The sequence below is a fragment of the Callospermophilus lateralis genome, chromosome 6 (assembly GCF_048772815.1).
Source record: "Callospermophilus lateralis isolate mCalLat2 chromosome 6, mCalLat2.hap1, whole genome shotgun sequence".
Classification (NCBI taxonomy): domain Eukaryota; kingdom Metazoa; phylum Chordata; class Mammalia; order Rodentia; family Sciuridae; genus Callospermophilus; species Callospermophilus lateralis.
This window is the reverse complement of record NC_135310.1, coordinates 120,612,788-120,635,494: the sequence shown is the minus strand read 5'-3', so window position 1 is coordinate 120,635,494 and position 22,707 is coordinate 120,612,788. Positions and strand designations below refer to the sequence as shown.

At 50.7% G+C, this 22,707-nt stretch overlaps 4 protein-coding genes across 6 annotated transcripts; 2 read left to right on the top strand and 2 right to left on the bottom strand.

Moving 5' to 3' along the window:
• Positions 1–645: 645 nt before the first annotated feature.
• B3galt4 (beta-1,3-galactosyltransferase 4) lies at positions 646–2,350 on the top strand. Its single transcript, XM_077109589.1, has 2 exons — positions 646–742; positions 887–2,350. The coding sequence occupies exon 2, from the start codon at positions 910–912 to the stop codon at positions 2,056–2,058; it is 1,149 nt and encodes a 382-aa protein (XP_076965704.1). The 5' UTR covers positions 646–742; positions 887–909; the 3' UTR covers positions 2,059–2,350.
• A 270-nt stretch (positions 2,351–2,620) lies between these two features.
• Wdr46 (WD repeat domain 46) lies at positions 2,621–12,282 on the bottom strand. The gene is made up of 15 exons (XM_077109681.1): positions 12,172–12,282; positions 11,862–12,074; positions 11,673–11,753; positions 11,423–11,535; positions 10,942–11,029; positions 10,645–10,706; positions 9,974–10,078; positions 9,717–9,867; positions 9,471–9,606; positions 9,048–9,147; positions 3,845–4,158; positions 3,617–3,711; positions 3,344–3,439; positions 3,087–3,200; positions 2,621–2,869 (listed from the first exon to the last, which is right to left on the bottom strand). The coding sequence occupies exons 1-15, from the start codon at positions 12,238–12,240 to the stop codon at positions 2,765–2,767; spliced, it is 1,842 nt and encodes a 613-aa protein (XP_076965796.1). The 5' UTR covers positions 12,241–12,282; the 3' UTR covers positions 2,621–2,764.
• Positions 12,283–12,660: 378 nt separating this feature from the next.
• Pfdn6 (prefoldin subunit 6) lies at positions 12,661–13,953 on the top strand. The gene is made up of 4 exons (XM_077109588.1): positions 12,661–12,967; positions 13,207–13,277; positions 13,359–13,483; positions 13,736–13,953. The coding sequence occupies exons 1-4, from the start codon at positions 12,904–12,906 to the stop codon at positions 13,863–13,865; spliced, it is 390 nt and encodes a 129-aa protein (XP_076965703.1). The 5' UTR covers positions 12,661–12,903; the 3' UTR covers positions 13,866–13,953.
• An 880-nt stretch (positions 13,954–14,833) lies between these two features.
• On the bottom strand, positions 14,834–22,207 carry Rgl2 (ral guanine nucleotide dissociation stimulator like 2). Of its 3 annotated transcripts, none has more exons than XM_077109677.1 (18): positions 22,090–22,207; positions 21,669–21,865; positions 20,163–20,246; positions 19,729–19,907; positions 19,530–19,580; positions 19,147–19,444; positions 18,631–18,882; positions 18,447–18,550; positions 18,273–18,357; positions 18,127–18,195; positions 17,859–17,933; positions 17,169–17,201; positions 16,924–17,063; positions 16,740–16,835; positions 16,547–16,658; positions 16,146–16,439; positions 15,611–15,725; positions 14,834–15,485 (listed from the first exon to the last, which is right to left on the bottom strand). In XM_077109677.1, the coding sequence occupies exons 2-18, from the start codon at positions 21,822–21,824 to the stop codon at positions 15,274–15,276; spliced, it is 2,355 nt and encodes a 784-aa protein (XP_076965792.1). In that variant the 5' UTR covers positions 21,825–21,865; positions 22,090–22,207; the 3' UTR covers positions 14,834–15,273. The 3 variants fall into 3 exon arrangements, with proteins under 3 accessions (XP_076965792.1, XP_076965793.1, XP_076965794.1); XM_077109678.1 differs by having other exon boundaries at positions 16,924–17,045; positions 22,090–22,206; XM_077109679.1 differs by lacking the exons at positions 21,669–21,865; positions 22,090–22,207 and adding an exon at positions 20,344–20,603.
• Positions 22,208–22,707: the final 500 nt, after the last annotated feature.

Sequence of the window (22,707 nt, the reverse complement as noted above, 5' to 3'; positions counted from 1 at the left end):
CTCCCTTTCCACTTAATCTGGAGGTGTCCCCCTCTATTCAAAAGTAGTGGTTGTGCTGTTTATCCACCGCTATCTGAAGCGACCCTGTTTCCAGTTGGCAGTTAGTTACCTCACCCTGTAAAAGTTTGAGAAATATAAACAGTGAACACTTGCATCCTGGAGGGGGAGCCTAAGCCAGGTTCTGGGGGGTTGCTGAGTGGTAACTGGAGCTGGAGCGTGGCTAACAGCCCAGCAAGCTGCAACTCTGGTGAGTTACTGCCCCTCTCAACCCCTCCTCCCCTTGAACCCAGGCGCCTTTTACCACTGACTTCCAGTCCCAAGCGCTTTTTTTTCTTTTGCTTTTTGAGGTAAAGTCTCCTTAAATTGCTGAGACTAGCCTTAAATTGATCGTTCCACTTAAGCCTCCCAAGACGCTGGGATTACAGGCATGCGCAACTGTGCCAGGCTTGTCTACGGTTTTTAAAAGATGAAGTCTTCAATGGGGAAATCTGGGGGTAACCTGGTACGCCCAAAATCCTGACTTGGGGCAACAAATGGCTGGCGTTTGGGTCCTCTTCCCCATGGCGCAACGCGTGCCACGCTGCTGCTCCAGACCCGGCGAGTATACTGTGCACCGCTTCCTTCCGCGGGGGATGATGGGAACGCAGCGCATTACTGGGAGAAAGGCGGGGAAGGGGCGGCAGGCACTGCAGTGGGCCAGCCATGGAGCCGAGCTTGGTGGCGGCGGGGCCGGGGCAACAAGGTAACGGTCCCCACACCCCTTGTGGTGCGTTGGTCCCTGCCACACGCCCTGCAACCTCCCCCTCCCTACCCCCATCTCCGGCGCCGCTGCGGTTGCTTATCCAGCCGGGCTTTCCACCCTCTAACCGCCCTCCTTTCCCTCCAGATCCTCTCTGACCGCGTCACACCATGCCCCTCAGCCTCTTTCGGCGCTTTCTCCTTGCCACCCTGCTGCTGGTGATCGTCTGGACCCTCTTCGGGCCCTCAGGGGTGGGGGAGGAGCTGCTGAGCCTCTCGCTAGCATCCCTGCTCCCAGCCCCCGCCTTGCCGGGGCCGCCCCTGGCCCTGCCCCGCCTCTTAATCCCCAACCAGGAGGCTTGCAGTGGGCCCGGCGCCCCTCCCTTCTTGATAATCCTGGTGTGCACAGCCCCGGAGAACCTGAACCAGAGAAATGCCATTAGGGCCTCGTGGGGCGGACTGCGCGAGGCCCAAGGGTTGAGGGTGCAGACACTCTTTCTGCTGGGAGAGCCCAATGAGCAGCATCCCAACAGTGGTGCCCAGAGGAATGATCTGGCATGGGAGTCAGCGGCCCAAGGGGACATCTTGCAAGCTGCTTTCCAGGATTCCTACCGCAACCTGACCCTCAAGACCCTCAGTGGGCTGAACTGGGTCAACAAACACTGCCCCATGGCCCGCTACGTCCTAAAGACAGACGATGATGTTTATGTCAACGTCCCTGAGCTGGTGTCAGAACTGATCCTGAGAGGGGGTCCTGGGGAGCAATGGGAAAGGGGTGTGGAGCCCCAGAGATCAGCTGATGCCGTAAACAAAGAGCCAGAAAGCCAGGCAGTGGGGAGTCAGGCAGTGCCACTTCTGTACCTAGGCCGGGTACATTGGAGGGTGAAACCTTCTAGGACACCCGGGGACCGGCACAGAGTGTCAGAAGAGCAGTGGCCTCCCACCTGGGGCCCCTTTCCACCCTATGCTTCTGGTACAGGGTATGTGCTGTCAGCTTCTGCTGTGCAGCTCATTCTGAAGGTGGCCAGTCGGACACCCCCTCTGCCACTGGAGGATGTCTTTGTGGGGGTAAGTGCACGACGAGGAGGCCTTGCCCCAACCCACTGTGTGAAGCTGGCTGGTGCCACCCACTATCCTCTGGACCGGTGCTGCTACGGGAAATTCCTGCTGACGTCCCACAAACTGGATCCCTGGAAGATGCAGGAAGCCTGGAAGTTGGTGAGCGGACTGGATGGGGAAAGGACTACACCCTTTTGCTCCTGGCTCCAGAGAGTCCTAGGCATCCTGCGGTGTCGGATGATGGCCTGGAGGCATAGCTGAGTGTGTGGGGCCTTAAGGGGACTGAGGAACTGTGGGTCCAGCCAGCACCCCCAAGACTACCTCTTTCCCAGGCCCTAAGCAGGAGCCCTAGTTGGCTGCAGCTAATTAGTTTCCTCATACCCAACCCTCAGTCTGTCACCAAAGATCGTGATCCAGACTAAATGTAGGGGCTTGGTCTGCCAGCCCCAAAGATGATCACCAAGGAGAGAGGGAAAATGTTGGTAATTCCCTCCAGCCAGGGCAGGAGAGGCACAAGAGCCCGGCAATAAACTTGTCTCTCCAACTGTTCAAATGCATTGTGTCTTCACCAGGACTGACTTCCAGAACAAAAACCTGGAGAGCTAAGAGGCTCTAAGCCTCCTGGATAAGGACATTCTTAGGGCCAAGGGAGAAAGAGGATGGCCCCTCTGGGGAGGAAAGCCCCTAATAGGCAAGGCAAAAGCCACAGCATTCATAAGGTATAGGACAGGGATGGAGGCAGGACACTGACCCCTGAGCCTAGAACAGTCCCACTCTGGACAAGGAAGAGGGAAGTAGGTGCACAGGAAGATCCAGACCCATGTAAAAAACGTCCCACCTTCTTTAATACTTAACCACCCAAGGAGCCAGGTGTCCAACACCAGTAGGGAAAGAGGGCACACTGTCACCTTTTTCTAGGGAACAGTCGTTTACATATAGGTGATCCCACGCCACCCTGAAGTCTGGCTCAATGCACAAATCTATCCAGGGCAGATGGCCGGCTCCCCTTGGGCTTGGCCTTCTCTTGCTTCTGCTGCTTCTGCTGCTGTTCAATGTTCTGCTTGACTTTGTCCTGGGAAGAAGAGATGGGTTGGAGCGCGACTGGGGATATAGCTCAGTTGATAGACTGAGGCCATGGATTCAATCCCCAGCACCACCAAAAAGGAAAAAAAGAGAAGGTGGGTAGAGGACACAGGGCCAGGTGAGCAGTGGTGGACTGACAAAGCCCAAGGTACATGCACGAGGTGGGTGCAGCCAGAGGGAAATCTGGACCCCTCCAATGCTATTACCCTGTGCTCCTTGTCCATGACCTTCCTCTTCCTCTTCACCAGGCTCGCTGTGGAACTGCGGCCCTTCTGTTTTGGCTTTGGCTGGAAGGCAGCCTTGGCCTCAGGGTCATATCCCTGAGGAAGGAAACAGAAGCAAAACCAGCAATAGCCTCAGACTCAGGGAACTGGCAGCATCCACCATTTCTGGGGATAGGCCTGTGCTGGGGAGAGGAAGTGGGGATGAGGAAGGGCCTAGGCACTTAGGGGCCACTCCATACCAGCCTCTCTATCCGTTCCTTCTTTTCTTGCTCCAAAGTGATGACATCAACCGCTGCCAGGGCTCGGGGGTCCAGACAAATGAGCTCTGCAGGTACCTGGGGGTGTCATAGGTGGACAGGAATGGGTAAGGGGTCATAGGATCCTGACACTTAAAGGGACAAAAGCCAGAGAGACTACTCTTCCCAAGACCTCTGGTCCAAAAGCGCCAGGGAGGTCCTTACCCCAGCCTCAAGCCACATGGGGGACACCTGCCCCAGCAAGGAGCAGCTCACCTTGTCTAGCAGGGCCTTCACCTCCCACTCCTGGCGCTGCTTCCGGCTCCTGTATGGGTTGCTCTCCAGGCCGTCAAAGTTGGGCTCGGCAGCCCCTGGAGGGAGAAGCATGGAACCATTTATCTCCAGCCCAACTTAGTCCCTTGCCTCTCCCCTGGCTGTCTCAGAGCCACCCAAACTTTCATCCAGAATTCATTCACTAAATGCCCCATGCCCTGGCACACTCACCAGGCACTAGCATGCTGGTAATGCCTCCACTGTGTCCCACCCCCAGCACATCTTCAAAGGGGCAGAACTGAAGACCATGCACATGGCCAGAGAGCCGGTGGGTGAGGTATGACTTTTCCAGGGAGGGTGGGCTGGCTTTGCCCTGCCCTGCCCATATGTTAACGACGTCACCCATTCCTGCAGCCAGCAGTCCCCGCTGGGAAAAGGCCAGGTGTCCTGCTCCCTGTGGCAGGGTTCGAGCACTCAGAGGCTGGAATGTCCCTCTCAAATCAAAGATCTTTAGCTGATGATCCAGGCCAGAAGTAGCCATGTACCTGAGGGAGATGGAGAATGAATTTATCTGTTGGTATGGGTTTACTAAGGCCTGTGGTCAAGTCCAAGTGTCAAATCTGGAAAAGACAATAGTAACCACTAATATTAAATTTACACATTAAATCACTCCATTATGCTTCACACAACTCTGTACTATTTTCCTTTTATAGCTGAAAAAAGCTCAGAGAAAGGCAATCTGGGTTAGTGAATGGTCAGAGTTGGAGGTCAAGTAAGGCCCATTTCTTTTGTGTCTGCTCTCCTTGTACTAGCACCAAACTGCCCTTTTAGGACACATGGATCTAATGACAACAAATGCCAGTATGCACTTAAATGTGGTGTCCCACTGCATAGAGGGCAGTAGAGCAGCTCAGCAAGGGGAAAGAGCATCTGCAGTGGTCAGGGAAGGCTTCCTGGGAAAGGAAGAATTAGCTAGGCTGTGCTAAATAATTCTCAAGAAAGCACAAGAAACAGAACAAATCCAGATACACCAGCACCAGAGTATGCACACAATGAGATGGAAGCAGAGGTTTGTCTTCAGAATTTATGGAAATACAAGGGAGGAAGGGAAAGAGGGAGAAAAGAAAGGATGGAAAGGAATAAGGTGAGGGAAACCAGGCGGGGATGAACTGTAGTTTCCTTAAAGTCAGATTGAAGACCGTAAATCATTATCCCAACATTTATCTAGCAGTGCCAGATCACAAGGTGAAGACCACATGGATTTGAGAAAACCCACTCAGAAAGTAGTGAAGAGATATGCTAAAGGGCCCTGCCCACCACTTTGCTTTCCCAGCAAGGCTGGTGATCAAGTCCTCTCAAGGAATCATGTACTTCATAAGTTGTTTACTTTCAAAGGTTGGAATTTTCATGTTCATTTTGTTTCTCAAACAGGGAGGTTAAAGGGAGTTCAGCCAGACCAGGAACATATGTTTGCCAATGGACCAAAGAAATTCTTTTTGGCCTTGGCTGTGAACCCAGGAAAAGGGGACTGAAGGTTTCCTATGAGCAGACTTGCCTTGTGATGGAGCCCAATAGAAGCCCAGCTAGACACTTCTGACAACAGGAGCAAAAGACCATTAGTGCAAACCAGGAATGACTAAAGGCTCCTGGGACACAGGGCACGCCCTGAGTGAACCAACAATTCAACTCAGGAGCATATATGCAGGCTCACCACCACCACATACCCATTTATGGGACTCCTGGGTAAACACCAGCCCAACAGCCAGATGGGAGTTTAGGCTACTACTATACTACTACACTTACAAAAAGCAGTTCAGCCTTCAGAAGCCAAGCCAAGCCAAGCCAAGCCAATCCTAATAACAAGCTTCCAGAAAGCCTCTTGTAGAAAAGGTCAGCTTCACCTTTGGAGCTATGAGGCTTATCTGAAGAGCTCCTGAGGGGAATCAAAGATAAGCAGTGATGTCCCTAAGATCAAGGAGGACCAGAGTTGTTCAGCACCAAGGTGCTAACTAAAATCCAGGCCTCAGTGAACTAAGTGATCAAGCTCTTGGCAAAGGAGTGGGTGGTCTAGACAGCTCAGGGACAGCAAGTCACAGGTTAGGCCCAGTGGCCCACAAACGGCAGAAAACCTCAGAAAGGCCCCCTCACTCTCCAGAACTAGTCTGGCATAGACAGGGAATAAAATGGGCAAAACCAAATCACACTAGTTCACAACAGAAAATTATGGCAGCCAAAGGTGTCGGAAAATTCTGAAGGCTTTCTTAAGTTGGTGACCACTGGGCTTTACCTTTTCCCATGCATTTGCTTACTGATTTCTTTTAAAATAACTTACAAGTAAAGCTATATGCTCTGTATTTAATGCAGAAGACTCCTGAGCAGCAATGTAAAAGGATAACAGCCTGTAGGAAACATCATTCTGACCACAATACCTGACAGGAAGACTACAAACTGGCTATACTGCTCATGCCCACAGGAGACCACAGTATATATAGAGAAAAACACCTGAGGAGAGCCCTGAGAAAAGTTCATTAGGACTTCGGAGGTGGTCATGAGTACCACCAAAGTTATGCCACCAAAGCAAGTATCAGAGCCCGGGCACCCAGAAAGCACTCAGTAAATAGTGCTTTTGATTTTTTATAATATAGATTGCTGAAGAACTTGGGGGCTGTGTACCTAGCTGCAGAGTCAAAGAAGTCAAATTTTGGGTGACAACACAAAAATCCTGGGCAAATGGGAGAAGGAACTTTGGGAGTCAGGTGACAATTAAGTGACATATTCAGTGATGGACACATTAAATCTGGTAAGAGAAGGCAATTGAATAGAAACAAAATGCATCACCTGGTCAATCATTAATAAACTACAGCCACCCATTGTTTTTTGTTGTTGTTTACATAAAATGCAAATGGACCACCACCTAGGGCAGGTGCAATGACTCATCCCTGTAACCTCAGAACCCCAGCAGAGTTCAGCCCACAACATGTCCTGTGAATGCCTAACCAAATGAAAGGAATTAAAAGGAAAATACAGATCAGATAGAACAGTGATCGTTTTCATTGGGGTAGAGGGCAGCAGGAATTAAACTCAGGGGCATTCGACCACTGAGCCACATCCCCAGCCCTATTTTGTATTTTATTTAGAGACAGGGTCTCAATGAGTTGCTTAGCACCTCACTTTTTTGCTAAGGCTGGCTTTGAACTCACAATATTCCTGCCTCCGCCTCCTGAGCTACTATGAATTACAAGCATATGCTACCACATCTAGCAACAGTGACCACCTTTGATGACATTAAGCCCGGTACTCCTTATTTGCTAGGCACTGTGCTAAACTTTATGTGTCTAAAGTCTACACCAGCTTTATGAAGTCTTTAAACTAGGGCTCAGCACACTGCACCCATGGGGCAGATCTGGCTCACCATCTATTTCTATACAAGTCATATGCTAGGAACAGGATTTACATTTTTCAATGGATGAAGAAATCAAAAGAATATTTTGAGACATGAAAATTTTATGAAATTCAAATTTCTGTATCCACAAATAAAGTTTTATTGCAGCCAAGACCATTTACTTCAGCATAGCTACTTTCATACTATAACACCAGTCAGGGGGTGCTGTACATAATATCTTTTTGTCGTTTTTTTTTTTTTTTTTTTTTTGGTGGTGCTGGGGATTGAATTCAAGGCCTTGTGCATGCAGAGGAAGCACTCTACAACTGAGCTATATCCCCAGCCTGCATCTTTTTCATTTTTTAAAAATATGTCGAGAATCAAACCCAGTGCCTCACACATGCTAGCAAGTGCTCTACCACTGAGCCACAACCCCAACCCTGTTCATAGCATCCTATTGATTTGCACTGCTGCTCTGTAAACTACAAGTCTCAGCGACACAGTTGTAATTCATGGCCTTTGGGCACCTTGCATACATCTATCTCATCACATACCTGTGTGAAAAGATAAATTAGTAGATGAACATTTGTAGTCAAATTTGATGACTTGGAACCAATCTTGAACCTCAATTAAGCAAATATTATCCTCAAAATAAGCAAATATTATCCTCAATTCTTCCCATATAACAGACTTGTAATACAAGAATACCATATTCAGAGCTGGGGATGTAGCTCAATGGAAGAGTATTTGCTAGCATTCATGAGGTCCTACACCACAAAAAAAAAAAAATACCATATTTAATTATTATATTTTTAAATTTCACTGCTTAGAAATTTGTGATAACTATTTTCTCCTCATTAATTATTTAAACAATATCTTTTATTTTAGCTCTTAGTGAAGCAAAATCTAAAATATTTACTACCTAGCTTATTAAAGGAAAAGTTTATTGACCCTGGGCCACACTCACATTCCCACTCTTAGGATCAGTAAACTGTGGCACACAGAAGTACTGTTGTGTGCTCACATTTACATGTCTGGTCAGTAGCAAATCCAGGATGTCTAGCCAGGCAGCCTGAGTCTGTGAAACTAAACGCATAATGCCTTACATACCCTTCTGCCCAGCTGTGACTTCTGTTGTAGTTTAGAATGTGAGGTGTCCTCCAATAAGCTCAATTCCTGCATTGAATGTTCAGAGGTGAAATTAAGGCAGAAGAAAGGGTTAAAATGAATAGGCAGGAAACTTGGGCTCCTTCAAGGAGGGAGAGAAAATACAGACACAAGTCAGGCCTCATCAAGGTCAGGTTGATTCCTGTTTAGGCAGAAAAAAACTGATAGTGGGACATCTGCTGTCTGGTATCTGCACCCCATCAAAAAAGAGAGACATTGTAACTTGACTGGACCAAAGGGCATGTGAAGAGTTCATGGACACAGTGCCTTACCCAGGAGTGGGTAGGGGACTAGCTCTTTGAACCCTGTAGAGCTATGTAAACCCCTAGACAATAACCACTCTTTGGTATCTCTCTCAGGACCCCATCCCTTTGGGAACTCTGCTTTCTGTTATTCTAATAAATCCTATTACTTTGCTCTCATCCTTGTGGGTGGATTTCATTCTTTGAATTCACCAAAGAACTCAATTCTATGCTCTGTGCTACAAAATAATTAGATTGTGAGATATGTGACCTGATCAGTCATCCTAATTTGAATGGACTAACTGGTTGTTAACTATGGGTAGTAGGTTTTGGCTAGAGGGAGTAAGTCACTGCGTGCCTTGGGGGTTCATATTTTTTCCCTGGCTCTTGCTTCTCTCTGTTTCCCATCTGCCAGGAGGTGAACAGTTTTCTTCCACAACATCCTTCTGCCATGATGTCCTACATCACATCACCTCAGGTCCAGAGTGATAGAATTGGCCAACCATGGACTGAGACCTCTTAAACCATAAGCCAAAATAAAACTTTCCCTTCTCTAAGTTGTTCTTTTCAGGTATTTTGGTCATAGAAACGAAAAACTGACTGACACAATCCCTAACACCTCATCCCTAAATAAGTGACTTACGTGCCTGTAGAATCCACAGCTACAGCCCGGACCCCACCACGATGACAGAGAATCTTTGCCAGTGGCTCCTTTACAGCTGGACTCCATAAAGACACAGTACCTAGAAGTAAGAAAAGACCTATAATTATTAATACAAACCTAACCCTGAAGTTATTAAACCTGGGGAAAATGGGGACTCAAAGACAAGAGAGAAAAATTAAAAAGGATAACTTTAAAGAACTCATTAAAGTATTTTTTTAAAAAGCAGGTCAGGATGGTCAGAAAATCAAAATTAAGCCAAGAGCTGGGTGCAATGGCATGCACCTATAGTCCCAGCTATTCAGGAAGCAGAGGCAGGAGAATGACTTGAGCCCAGGAGTTGGAGAACAGCCCAGGCAACACAGTGATACCCTGTCTGAAAAACCAAGCTAAGTCAGAACTAACCATTGCCATGTCCAAGATGGATGACAGCATTGTAAGGGTTCTGAGCCATGACACTGAGTCGTCCAGCCCGAGCATTCAGAGCTGCCACAATCTTCCCTACTGACACGTCCAGGTAGGTCAGAAACCCTGTCTCTGACTGAGAGAAAAAGAATGAATGAGTGAGTTTTGACTGCCCATGTCTCCCTTAGAGAATGATCTTCCCAAGGGCTGCCACCCGGTTGGTCCCTATGCTCTGCAGCCACTCACAGCTGTAGCCAGAAGGAAATGGAAGGGCAGGAACTCAAGCCGGGTTACTCGGTCACAGCGTCGAATGCAGTGGAGCTCAATGCCCTGGTTGTCATAGATGTGGAGCCAGCGATTTTGAGCAACAGCAAGCAATGTTTCAGAATGAAGAAACCTGAGGGGACAGAGGAGTAGTCAATGAGGAATGGGATCAGGGGCTATCATTCAATCAGAAATGGGTTGTCTCACCCCCACTGACCACCAACAGCAAGGACACTGACCGGATATCTTGCACTGCCTCCATGACATTGATCTCACACATGAGTTTCTTTGTCACCCAATCAAGGGTAGCCACATGACCCCGACGTCCTCCAAAAGCCATGTGTCTGTTAGAGATGAAGGAAAGGTAAGGCATTAATGTAGGAAAACACCCTGACTCAGATAATTTAAGGTGTGCCTCACACAAGCTCCTCCTTTCCAAGTGAGAAGAAATATGTTACGACAAATGTGCACACTCCTCATGAATAACCCATTCATACATATATAGCTGAAGAGAGCACAGGTGGTATAGCTAAGTAAACACATCCACATCTTAATTCAAGAGTCACTGGAGGGCAGGCACAGTGGCACACACCTGTAATCCCAGCGGCTCAGGAAGCTGAGGCAAGAGGATCCCAAATTCAAAGCCAGCCCTAGAAACGGCGAGGCACTAAGAAACTCAGTGAGACCCTGTCTCTAAATAAAATACAAAATAGGGCTGGGGATGCGGCTCAGTGGTTGAGTGCCCCTGAGTTCAATCTTTGGTACTCAAAAAAAAAAGAGTCACTGGAGCCTAAGAGTATAAAGTATGGTTCAGTGACACAGCATGGGCTAGACATGTATGAAGCCCTGGGTTCAATCCCCAGAAACAAACACACACGCACAAACACCAGTAATTGGAATTCAGTCTCACCTCCCAGTTCGAGAGTAGTTAAGTCTATAGGGTCCAAACTGTCGCAGATTCAAGTCAAAGTGCTGAAAAAGGAAAGGAGTATAAAAAATATAACCAGAGCCTGGGGTTGTAGCTCAGTGGTCAAGTGCTTGCTCAGCATATGCAAGGCCGTGAGTTTAATCCCAAGCACCATACACAATCAAGAAAATCAAGAAAAAAAATCAGCTCCCCTGGGTAATTTCCTCTGCCAAGTCACCATTCCTCTCTTTTCCTGCACTATCAATCAACCCACTGGCCCCTTTCCCTCCACAAGCTCACCTTGGCTGCACTTGCAATATCCACAGCTTCCACAATATCAGCCTGGCGTATCTTTGCTGTGTCTTCCCCATCCTCCCCTTCCAGAAACCTGAAAGTAATGATTACAACTGCAGCAAAGCTTCCTAATATTAGATGGGTATAAATAACAACATAAAAATGAGGAATGAAGCCCATTGTGGTGATGCATGCCTGTACTCCCAGCAAGTGGACAGGCTGAAGCAGAAGAATCTAAAGTTCACAGCCAACTTCAGCAACTTAGCAAGGCCCTAAGCAACTTAGGGAGATCCTGTCTCAAAAAATAAAATAAAATGAAATAAAATAAAAAGGATTGGGGACATAGCTCAGTTGTAGAGCTTCAAAAGGATTCAATCCCCAGTATAAAACACACACACACACACACACACACACACACACACACACACAGTCAAAGGAGAGTTCTGTAAAGTAGTTGCTGGGGAAGCTCAGGTTGGGGTCCACTCACCCAGGTTCCTCAGCAAGCAGCAGCTGAGAACGAGCAGCTTTGACACTTGTCTCTTCTTCCTCTGCCTCAGCCACCTCAAGTTTGCTTCGAGTTTTGGACTTCAAACGTGTTAACTATAACGTTGATGGGAAGGAACAGGTAAAGAACCAAAGAATATACAGGTTCATGGGAGACCCAGTCTAGCCAGCCTCCACCCAACTCACAGAGACACCCCCAGTCTCAATCCTTCCCCACTGTCTACTGTCCTCACCTTTTTGGATTTGTCAATACGACAGAACTTCTGGGCTGCTTCCACAGGGACGGGGGCGGGGCCTGGAAATGGGTCCTGGGCCTGGGATGGGAATGAGGCAATAAGCGTACAGGCTCTGTTTGACCCCATACCTCTCACTCTCAAAGCACAAATGATCTGTCCTGCCACCCTATCAGGTCCTAGGCTCACCCCGGACAAGCTCCGCTGGGGCTCCGGCTTCTTTCGTTCTTGGGGCTTCTTTGGAACCTGAGGCTTCTTGGACATCCGAGACTTCTTGGAGATGGGAGTGTTCTTTGGCTTCTGGAGGCGGTGCTCCCCATTTCTCTTCTTTTTACGAGGGGGCCCCGGAGAGGCCCCCGCAGCGGTGTGAGCAGTCTCTTCCTCCCAGTATCGCCGCGTTTTCTACGGGCAGATCAGAAGGCCTGATATTCCTCAGCCCAAGCCCTGACTCCCGACCCCGCAGCAAATAACTTATTTTCCCACTCAGGGAGGTCTCTACCTTCCTCTTGGCCTGAAGTTTGTCCTTCTTGAGTGGGACGTCCCTGCCCGGCCTGGGGGCTGTCTCCATCTCGCCCACCCGAACAACAATCCACGTGCAAAACTCTCGGCAGTCCCCAGTCAGCTTGAGACTTCCGGAAGTCCTTTTCTCTTCATCCAATCAGCGCCGGTCACATCTGAAGCCTCTTGGCGCCATCTTGAGTGAGGGCACGCTCTCCTTTGAGGGGCGGAGCAGGTTCTTCCTAAGGGCAGCTTCTTCCTAAGGGCAGCATACCCGAGTAATGAAACAAATGCAAGTGGAAGGCCAAGGACAAAGTAGCAATGCATTTCCTTTTCTGTGTTCGGTTCCTCAACTTTTCTAAAACTCCCGAGAACAGTCATTTTAGCAGAAGACCGCTCATTAAACAAGACAGAACTAGATACTACATTTCCCGGCATGTATTAAATGGTAGCTTCCGGCGCCATACTTTTCCCAGAATTCCTTGTTTATTTCCGGGTTTATTAATACAGAAGGGAGAACGTGAGTAGGTCAGGGTTTCGATCGAGGGGTTTGGGGTCTCGTTTCACCCTCCATCTCCTGGGACGAGGATACCGTCGATATTCCGGAAAAGGAGAGGCTGCCTTTCAAGAGCTGTCATTTTCGCAGGCCCGGCCAGAAAAGGGAGGTCGGGCTTCTTACAGGGCTTGAGACCCAGCCCCCCCAACCAGCTCCCAGCAGGCTTTCGTCCCCGCCATGGCTGAGCTGATCCAAAAGAAGCTGCAGGGAGAAGTGGAGAAATATCAACAACTACAAAAGGGTAAGGGAGCAGGTTCGGTGTGGCCTCGCCCCAATGCACACACAACCCAGCCATACCAAATAAGATTTACCGCTCCATTCGGGCTACGGCGTGCAGGCGCTTCCCCGCCTTAATTTTCTGCCCTACCATTGACCCCATCCTTGTCTACTTATTACACCCATTTTCTTCTAAAAGGGTTGTGGTAGTCAGTAGCATGTTTGATGTCTCTAATCGTGTCTTTCCTCCCTCCCACCCCCCAGATTTGAGTAAATCCATGTCAGGGAGGCAGAAGCTTGAGGCACAACTAACAGAAAATAATATCGTAAAAGAGGTGAGGGACTGGGATTTACGGGCTAAGAAGAGACTTGTATTGGCAGTGGTTCTGATGATATATTTTCCACCCCTTCATTAGGAACTGGCCCTGCTGGATGGGTCCAACGTGGTCTTTAAACTTCTGGGTCCTGTACTGGTCAAACAGGAGCTGGGGGAAGCTCGGGCCACAGTGGGGAAGAGACTGGACTATATAACAGCTGAAATGTAAGTCTTTGTTCTACCACCCTGTGCCACAACTGACACTGTTGGAGTATAAATGTTGAGGGACCTGTGTAGAGTGGCTCTCCATCATATTCCTCAGTTATACAGTTCTCCCAGCTCCTCCTTCTTTGGCCCCCTTCTCTGTCCCTTAGATCTCAACTTTTCCAACAATTTCTTTCTTCCTTCAGTACCCTCTCAAAATGGTAAGTCCCACTAATTTTTCCTTTTCTGCTTGTTTCCCTTGCATTTCGTCAGTAAGCGATACGAATCCCAGCTCCGAGACCTTGAGCGACAGTCTGAGCAACAGAGGGAGACCCTTGCTCAGCTGCAACAGGAGTTTCAACGGGCTCAGGCAGCAAAGGCAGGGGCTCCTGGAAAGGCCTGACCCCATGGCTGGGGGGAAGGGGACGGGAGGGAATGAGGCAGCTCTAGGGTCTATAGTATTGAAGCTAATAAAATGTAAAAATACTTGACTCTGTTTTTGACCAACCCTTTCTGTCATAATTGTCTCCAACCATTCCCCAGCCCTTTCACCTTATACATACACCTTCTGCCTTACTCTCTTAGGTCCAGATTCTTGATACTGGAATCTCTGACAGAGTGAGCCTTCTTTTCTTGAAACTACTCTGAAATGTTTCAAACCTGCTTACCTGTGTATACAACCATTTACTTTCCTTTATTTTGGCTAGCTTGACCCTTTAAGAAGCCTGAGAAGGATATACATGATATAGCATATTTTGGGGAGTATCAGTTTAATTGAAGAAACTCACATTTTTCTGACCTGAGACCCCAGGACAAAAATGTGTTTAGCCTCCTTGCTATTAATACTTGTCAGCCTCCAAACGGCCCTAGTATCTCTTTTAGTTCTTTTTAGCCTCTGTAGCTTAAATTTATTTAAATCTCCTGCAAGTTTGTGTTACCTACAAACTTGTTCTTTGATTTCTTTGTCCTAAAATTGTTTCTTACAGATTTGCCCCCAGTACTTCTCCATACTGATCACTTTGTTTTGTTTTTGTGGTACTAGGGATTGAACCCAGGGCCTTGCACATGCCAGGCAAGCACTCTACCACTGAGATATGACCCCAGCCCCTTTATACAGATCACTTTAATTTGGTGTCTACCTCTTGAACAAGGCCTGACCAGTGAAGAGAAGAATTTTTAGAGTAAATAAAGGAATAAGGGGTGGAGAAGTTCCTGAAGGGACATAAACCATTCTAAGGAAACCATTTCCACCAATACCTTACTTGCAGCTTTTCATGGGAGAAAACATTGTATACTTTCTTGTTCCATCTTCACAAATTTCCCACCCCCACTACCAGTAGCCAGTTCATATGCACCGCAAGGACGGGGGAGTAAAATTCAGGTAGTGTTTTGGTTTATTATCTTAGTGTTGTCACAGTGACAGGATGCCCCAGAGTGGGAAAAGGAATTCCCACTAGAACCTGCTTCTTGCCTTCCCCTCTGCCCTGGGGCTCAGAGCCTGTAGGCCTTTCCTTGGCCTTTCACATGCGAGGATGTGGCAGGAATCAGAAACTGGTGCCCTTTTCTGTGTGCCACATTCTTGAGAGGTGAGGAGCTGTATACAGGTATCTGACTTGGTTACATGATTACCAGCTCCCACAGGGTTGAATTTCTCTGCTGCCTGAAAAATGAGTGGCACTTCACTGCCCCAGGGTGGCTGGCCACCTTTCAGAATTTGTCCCAATGTGATTGATGTAACTGACACCATTCAGGATGGCTACCCACATCTGGTTTGAACACCATGACCTCTGTAAGCCAACAGGGCTTCTTCCTCAGAATAGTGCCCGTGCAATCTTCCTCCCTGTGGCCTTGATTCTGGGAAAAGAGCCCCCTCCTCCCTCACTTGGGGGAGTTCCTGAGGCAGAGGGTCCACTGGCAGAACCCGGTGTGGCAGTGGAGGGCTTTCGCCGCTGTCGTAGGAGGAAATCATGAGATGCTCCATCCATAGCATAGAAGACATTAGCTGAGGGTGGAATGGTCAGCTCTGTAGATCAGAGGTGGGTGTCAACATAAAATAGTCATCCCCTCCAACAACCACCCAGTTGTTGAAGCATTCCACTGATGGGCACCAGTCCCCCCATAAGTCTCTTTTCCCTCCTGGCCTCTGACCTCGCTCCCCTGGTAGCAGCTGTACCAGCTCAAACTCTGAAGCCACTGCAGAATCTCGATTGTTTTTCTTGAGAACACGACTGATGACACTTGGAGCCTTGTCCTGGCTTGTCACCTAGCAGGACAGGAGACCAAAAGAGCAATAAATCAACTATAATGATCTATTTCCCATCCTACCAACCTACTATCTTTCAACCACCTACCCAACCAAAAAAAAACAGGTTTACCTGTGTCTAACACTTTAAAAATTAATAGGAAACCCAATATGGTGGTTCCCTGTACCCTAAAAACCAGCCCAAATGGTGTCCCTTGAGATAGGGCTATTTCCCTGTGGGGTAATTGCTGTTGGTTCTGAAGTCTAAATGACTTTCAGAAGTTCAAGTAATGCATAGTAGCCTTCAAAATAAACCAAACTGCTAAAGCTAAAGGACAAAATTAAAACTACATTCAAATCTATTTAGCTGCCCAAATTTAAGACAACATTTTTGGTTCAACAAAGCACCATCCTTTACCCCCCAGCCCCAGGCTTCCTCACCAAGATGCTCTTGTAGACACTGCCATCTTCCCCCAGTTCCATCTGGACTCGGATGATTCGGCAATCAGAGGCCCCTGGACAAGATCCCCCTCCCCCATATCCAGTTCCCCTGGAGGCCCCTTCTCCTGTACTCCCACTCAATGGGGACCCACAGGAGGCTGAGCGGCGGTGGCCTCGAGAGGGCCTAGGAGAGGAAGCTGGGGGCGAGAGGTGGCTGGGGTCAGCTGGACTATGCAGGGAGGGACTGCTTTCCAGGGCAGAATCCAGAGATGAGACAGATGGCCACTTCATATGCTAGAACAAATGACATGGAAGACTAGCATGAAGACAGGGAAGTTAAGGAAAAAATATTTACAGAGTCAGGGTCAGAGTGAAAACCAGAGGTCAAGAGCAGAACTCACCTGGGCTAGTCGGGTCAGCAGAGGGGCAGGTGTTCCAGGAACCTCATCTCCCCCTACACTGGGCCGGTCCCAGGATACAAGTGGGGTGGGGCCCCCAACAGAGCCCAGAACCCTACAGTGGCAGGAGATTGGGAGGATCAGAGAAGAATGACAAGTTCCCAAGGAACCACCCCCCAGATGCTGACTCCCTCACTCTGTCCACTGCGAGATGACTAGTGTTGGCCGAAGAACCCGTGGGGCAGGATGATCACTGGTACCAGGTGGTTCCACCTCACAGGACACACGGTGACTGGGGAGGGGAACAAAGGGAAGAGGTCAAGATGTGAAACCAAGCCCCTGTACCTAGACAGAACTCCCAACCTCATCCAGCCAGTCACCTCTGAGCCTCAGTCAGTGGCCGGAGCCCCCGGAGCCACTGTTGGATATCAGGGTCAGGTCGAAGGTCATAGCCACGACATTCATTCTGGAGCCGTTGCAACTCAGAAAGGACAGCAAACTCCTGGGAAGGAGTCCTCAACTGCAGGAGCCAAAACTCTCAGGGACCCCCAATTTCCCCCCTCATTCTCCTCTTCTTGGGACACAGATAAAGATGTCCAACATCCAGCCCACGCATTCCTCTCACCTTCCTACGCTTGTCAAAATTGATGTAACCATTCTGCAAGGACAATGGGATAAGAGTAAAAGTCTTAACCCTGCCTTCCAAGCAACAGAGAGAATGTTCCCTCTCCTAAACACTACACCGCCACATCCGACCCATAAACACTACACTCCGCTGGCCTCTCTGACTCTTCCATCCTTCCTGTCCCTCTTCCTCATCTCTCTCATGCCCTAAGCATCCATTTAACCCTTTAAGTTAATAACTCAAGTAAAAAACGTGTCTACTTTACAGATGAGAAAATGAGGCTCAGAAAGGACAAGGAACTTGCTCAAGGTATCTGTCATTGTTTTCTCAGTGCTGGGGATCAAACTCAGAGCCTAGTGCATGCTAGGCAGGTAAGCTACTACTGAGCTACTCCCCAGCCCTCAGTACTTGTTTAATTAACAAATTCTATATACCAACATTTCAAGCATGCTGTAAGTACCTAACAAATATGAATCCATTTAATTCATAAATAATAGATTGATATAGATATTGTCACTAGTTTCCCATTTACAGATAACAAAAACGTGAAGCATCTTGTCACAGAAACAGAACCAGAGCCCAGAATCCTGGGCTCAGCTGCTTAGGTCTCCCAGCTCCTTTTGGAGGGAGGTCTACCTGACTGTAAGGCCCCCTTGTTACATCATTACAGTGCAAATACAAACCACTGACCTCCAGCTCATCCTTGGAGGCTGCATCCAGCATCACGAGGTCCTTCAGGAAGGTACCAAGGTATGGGACCACACCCTGAAGTTAGATGTCAGGTCAGAGGCCCTGTCTCTGGTCTAAGGATCCTATATCCCTCCATACTTTCCCTCCTCATTGCCTCTGAGAACAAATGTTTATTCTCCTCAACCGCTATGGTTCCCCTTCCCACCCCTCAGACTTCTCCCTATGAAGGCACTCCATACCTCTCCCCAACCTTCTGCTAATCACTCACCCCACCCCGGGAACCAGACCTCGGGGACTTCTTGGAGTGTGGCTCCAGAGGGGGCTGCAGTTTCACCTCCTGGTGGTGACAAAACAAGGAGATATGTGGCAAGTAGGCACAAGAAAGGTTGGGTATGCCAGATAATAGGGCCTCACCTGCAGGAGGAGCTCCCTGCTCTGGGAATAATTGTCCTCCTCAGAGAAAATCTGGCAGAGGCTAGAAAAGACTCGGAGGCTGTCCCTGGGGGAGGGAGAACAAAGGCCCTGAGGACAGGCCTGTCTTAGTCACCCTGTCTTCCCACCCTCAGTCCAGCACGTTGGCCTCCCCACCTGGCTGCTTCTCCCCAGGCTGCCCGAAGCCTATGGATGGGGCTGGACTGCAGGGCTGACACAACAGCATAAACTGAAGAGAAGTTTCGGAGAAGTCGGCACTCCTGTGGGAGTCCAAGAGGAAAGCCAAGGCTGTGGGACCCCTCTCCACACCATGGTCCCCAACAGGACAATCCTTACTTACATCTGCCACACGGATCCACTTCTCTAGGAGCCGGGCCCTCTGGGGAGGTCGAAGTGGCCGTATGGTCACCTCCCCAGGTCCCTCTCCTGTTGAGGTGGCCCCCAGGACAGAGCTAACCACAGCCCCTGCCACCTTGTTGAATTGTGTGACAGTTGCTCGGACAGATGGGCAGAGGTGGGAATGTCCTGGCCGGTCTCTGTGACCCCACAGGCCCCCCAAGCACTGAGAGGGGACCAGATTGAGAAACAGTTCCTGCGGGGCAGAGGGCAAAGGTTAAAGTTCAGAGTCAAGTGAGTTGAGCCTTCCAATACCAGGGATCTGAGGATCTCAGGTGGCCAGGGAACCAGAAAGGTACAGGGTTTGAAAGGGTAACCACCAAGGGAAAAGGTCAAAACGGTAGATGGAGGAGGCGAGGAACTGGATTAGGAATGGGGTGGAAGCAAGGACAAGGATCTGGAGTCAAGGAGAGGTTAGTAAGGGGTCAAGGAACATAGGGATCAAAGGTCAGGGTCTCACCGCATCTAGCAGGGTCAGCTGCTCGGCCAAGTGGTCAGCGAGGAACACCAGGACATCCGTGGGGTCAGCAGGGGGGTCGCCGGGGAGGGCCAGGGGCTTAGGAAGGTCGGGGGCCTGGGGGTCCACCCGGGACCGGAGGTTGCGGAAGAGGTCAGCGCTGCCCCCCCCAACACCCTCCCCAGCTGCATACCCTGTCCGATGCAAGAAGCCCTCAAGCCGGTCAAGCTGACCCTTGACCTCAGAGCCAAAATCCTCAGGGTGTGAGGCCAGCCAGGTTGACAGTACAGAGATGGCTACCCTGGGAGACGGGGAATCAGCCAGGGGTCAGAGGTCCAGCCACAGCTTGGGCAGAGGAGACTGAGGTTGAGAATAGGATCACTCACCCTGTTGTCCTCTCTAGCTCATCAGTAGGATGAGACTCAAGGGCTTCCAGCCTGAGGAGAGAGAACTTATATGTGCATCTTTCCAACTCCCTCAACCACCTCTGCCCCTGCCCACCCCCTTCATGGCTCTGACTCCTTTGGATGGATGTTCCAGCTTTAGAAAACACCTCTGTGACCTTTGGCTCCTTATGACCCTGACCTGTCAGCCACAAGCCCAAGCAGGGCAGGCGTGGAGGTGAAGGCCCTGTGGGTGGCCAGGAAGGCTGACATGAATGTCATGTCAGCCCCTGATGTCCGGGGATCCAGCAGGTGTCTGACCAGAGCCTCCAGGGTGCCAGCTCGGAGCCGTCGGGAAGACCGTGGTGGAGGTGTGGGGGCCTGGAGGACACAGACAGTTGGTCACTGGCCTTTCCTTCAACACTGCCCCCTAGATATCTGGGGACAATTCCAGACTTAGAAGTTGATCCAGACTCATTTTGATGAGATTCAAAGTGGGCAAAGGACTTAGCCTAAGTCACACAGCAGAGTGGTAGGCTCTGGACCTCCAACCGGCACTCTGGTCAGAAAGTCAGCCAGAGGAAAGGGACTGGGACCCGAGGGGTCAGAGGTGAGAAGCCAAAGTCATGATCTCACCAAGGGATCAAGAGGCAGATATTGGCGGCTTGTGACAGTAAAGGTGGCACCATCCTCCTCCTCATCCCAGACAGACACAGGGGCCTGGAGGAGCAAGGAAGGGGAAGTCAGACAATTCCATACCATCTCCATTGTCCCTCCCTCTCACCCCAGGCCCTGCTCCTCCCTCTGTACCCCTCACCTGTGATGGCGGGGGACAGTACCAACGAGTGCGAGGGGTGGGGGGGGCTGGTGACCCCAGGTCTCCCCCACGGGGGCCCAGACAGCCCCCCCCCAGCAGCCTCAGGACCCGGTAGAGTCGAGGGGGTTGCAGTGGGGGATTGGATGGAACGCAGAAACCAGGATCCTGGAAACCCCCAATGCCCCTTCCCCCCAGAGCTGAACTCCAGCACAGTAAAAAGCAGGGTACAAAGGGCAGAAGAGGGAAGAGAAACAGGCCGAGAGCCAGAGACCTTGAGAAGCAGAAAACTCAAGCACAGGCACAGCAGCGTGCCCCGCCCTCCCCGCCAAAAACCGGACAAGCCAGAAGAATTAGTCTGTCCCCTTAGGCCCCCTTTCCCCAGGTCCCTCGGGTGGGGCTTCCACTATCCCAGCCCTGAGGACCCCCCCTGAAGGTGGCCGCTCCAATCCCAGTACTGGAAGGAGAAGGGGAAGTGGGGATGATGGGGGGGGGGGAGGCTGGTAGACTCAGAGTCACGTGGTCTCAGCCCCTCCCCTGGCCGGTCCCGAAAAACCAGCCCTGCTAGTCACCCCGCCTTCACCCAGTGTCTGGACCCAGGAGTCCAGGGCTTCTGGGCCTTAAATATAACATCTGGGACTGGAAATGTAGCTCAGTAGTACAGCGCTTGCCTAGCATGCAGCGCCCTGGGTTAGATCCCAAGCACCATCAAAGTGGGGTGAAAAGCTAACTTCTGGCCCTTCCTGAAGCTCCAAACCGTGCTTCTGGCCACCACCATTAGTCCCTAGAGAAAACAGATAACTACACTCTACCCAGCCTGAGATTGTCCCTCCAGGTCCCAGAACCCTGGCTTCCCGGCCTCTATCTAACATCAAGGGTAGAAGAGGAGGAGAGAGGGAGGGAAGGAGGGAGGGGTCACGAAATCTGAGGGCTCCCTCCCCAATCCCAGAGTCTGAGGAATTGGTTACTGTGGAAACAAACCCCTCCCCTCCAAACAAAAATGAGGAAGACCGGGACCAGGACACAGCTACCCTGAGAGACAAACTCAGGCAGGCAAAGGCAGAGAGGCCCAGAGCCCCGTAGGGACTGCCAGCCAGACGTTCCAGACTGGAACAAGGCAGGTTCCTGCGGGCAGATCCTGAGTCACACTGACAGAGAAAACAGAGACTCCAGGACTCCCCGCATCGGGAATACAGACAGATACACAGCAATAGGCGTGAAAATGACTGAGGCAGGGAGGAAGCGCCGTAGGAACCCAGAGACACCGAGAGAAAGGCGGAGAGTCTCCGAAATATGTTTGCCCCTGCTTCCCACCACCCGCGTCTCACCTCTTCTTCTTCCTCCTCCTCTTCCTCCTGCCCCCCGCCCACGGCCCGGCCACCTGGGTCCCCACCCTCTTCGGGATCTCGGCTCCGGAAGCTGCTCAGCACGACTCCCCCGGGGGGGCTCGTGTCCAAAAGCAGCCGCAGGGGCCGCGGGAGCATGGCCAAGTGAAGGAATCAGCGGGGTCGGGCCATGGGGGCGCCTGGGGAGAGACGGGGATGGGGGTGGGGTGGAGTCAGGCGGGCGTGGGGGAGCGGGACAGGGAAAGAATGCGGGTGAGTGTAAAGGTAACCGGATGGGAGTCCTGCAGGAAGGCTGAGGGAGGGAGCAAAATAGGGGTGGAAAACGAGGGCCCTTGGTGCATTTTAGGGATGAGGGGGTCACAAGTACAGGACGGGCAGGGTCATTCGGTGCTCTGGCTCTGACCTGCTCGGTGGGGGCAGCGCGGGTCCCGGGCCGCTGTTCCTGTCGGTCTCCGGCCCTCTACAGAGTCCCTGGCCCGAGTCCCCTCCGCGGCTTTTCCGCACCCCCCTACACCCCTCCCCGCGGGGCTCCCGGGCCCTCCCGCCCTTTCCGCTCCCCCCCGCGTCCGCCCGCTCCGAGAGCAGGAGCCAAAAAGGGAAGGAAGTGAGGACAGGAGCCAGAGCCGCGGACTAGGGGAACGTTGGACGTCCAGGGGCCGAGACGCAGGGGCTCGGGTCCCCACCTCCACTGTCCCCCGCCCCTCCTCTCCAAGATTCTGGAGCTCACGTCGCTCCTCACTGAATTGGAATAAAAATTCCAGTCTCCAGCCTCCGGAGGAGGGCAGGAGCAGAATTTGACATTTCTTTCACCAACAAGAACAAGGCCAACACTATTGCGGAAAGCGCTTTAGCCGGGAAAAGACCCGGTTACTGCACCCCGCGAGGTTACACTCCCAGCCCCAACCCACGAGTGCAACGGACCGAATCCACGCCAGGTTTTCTGAGGAGCACTCAGTTCCCGCCCACCCTCTGGGGGCGGGGCAGGAAGCCACCACATCCGGTTGAGACTCGGCTCTGGGGC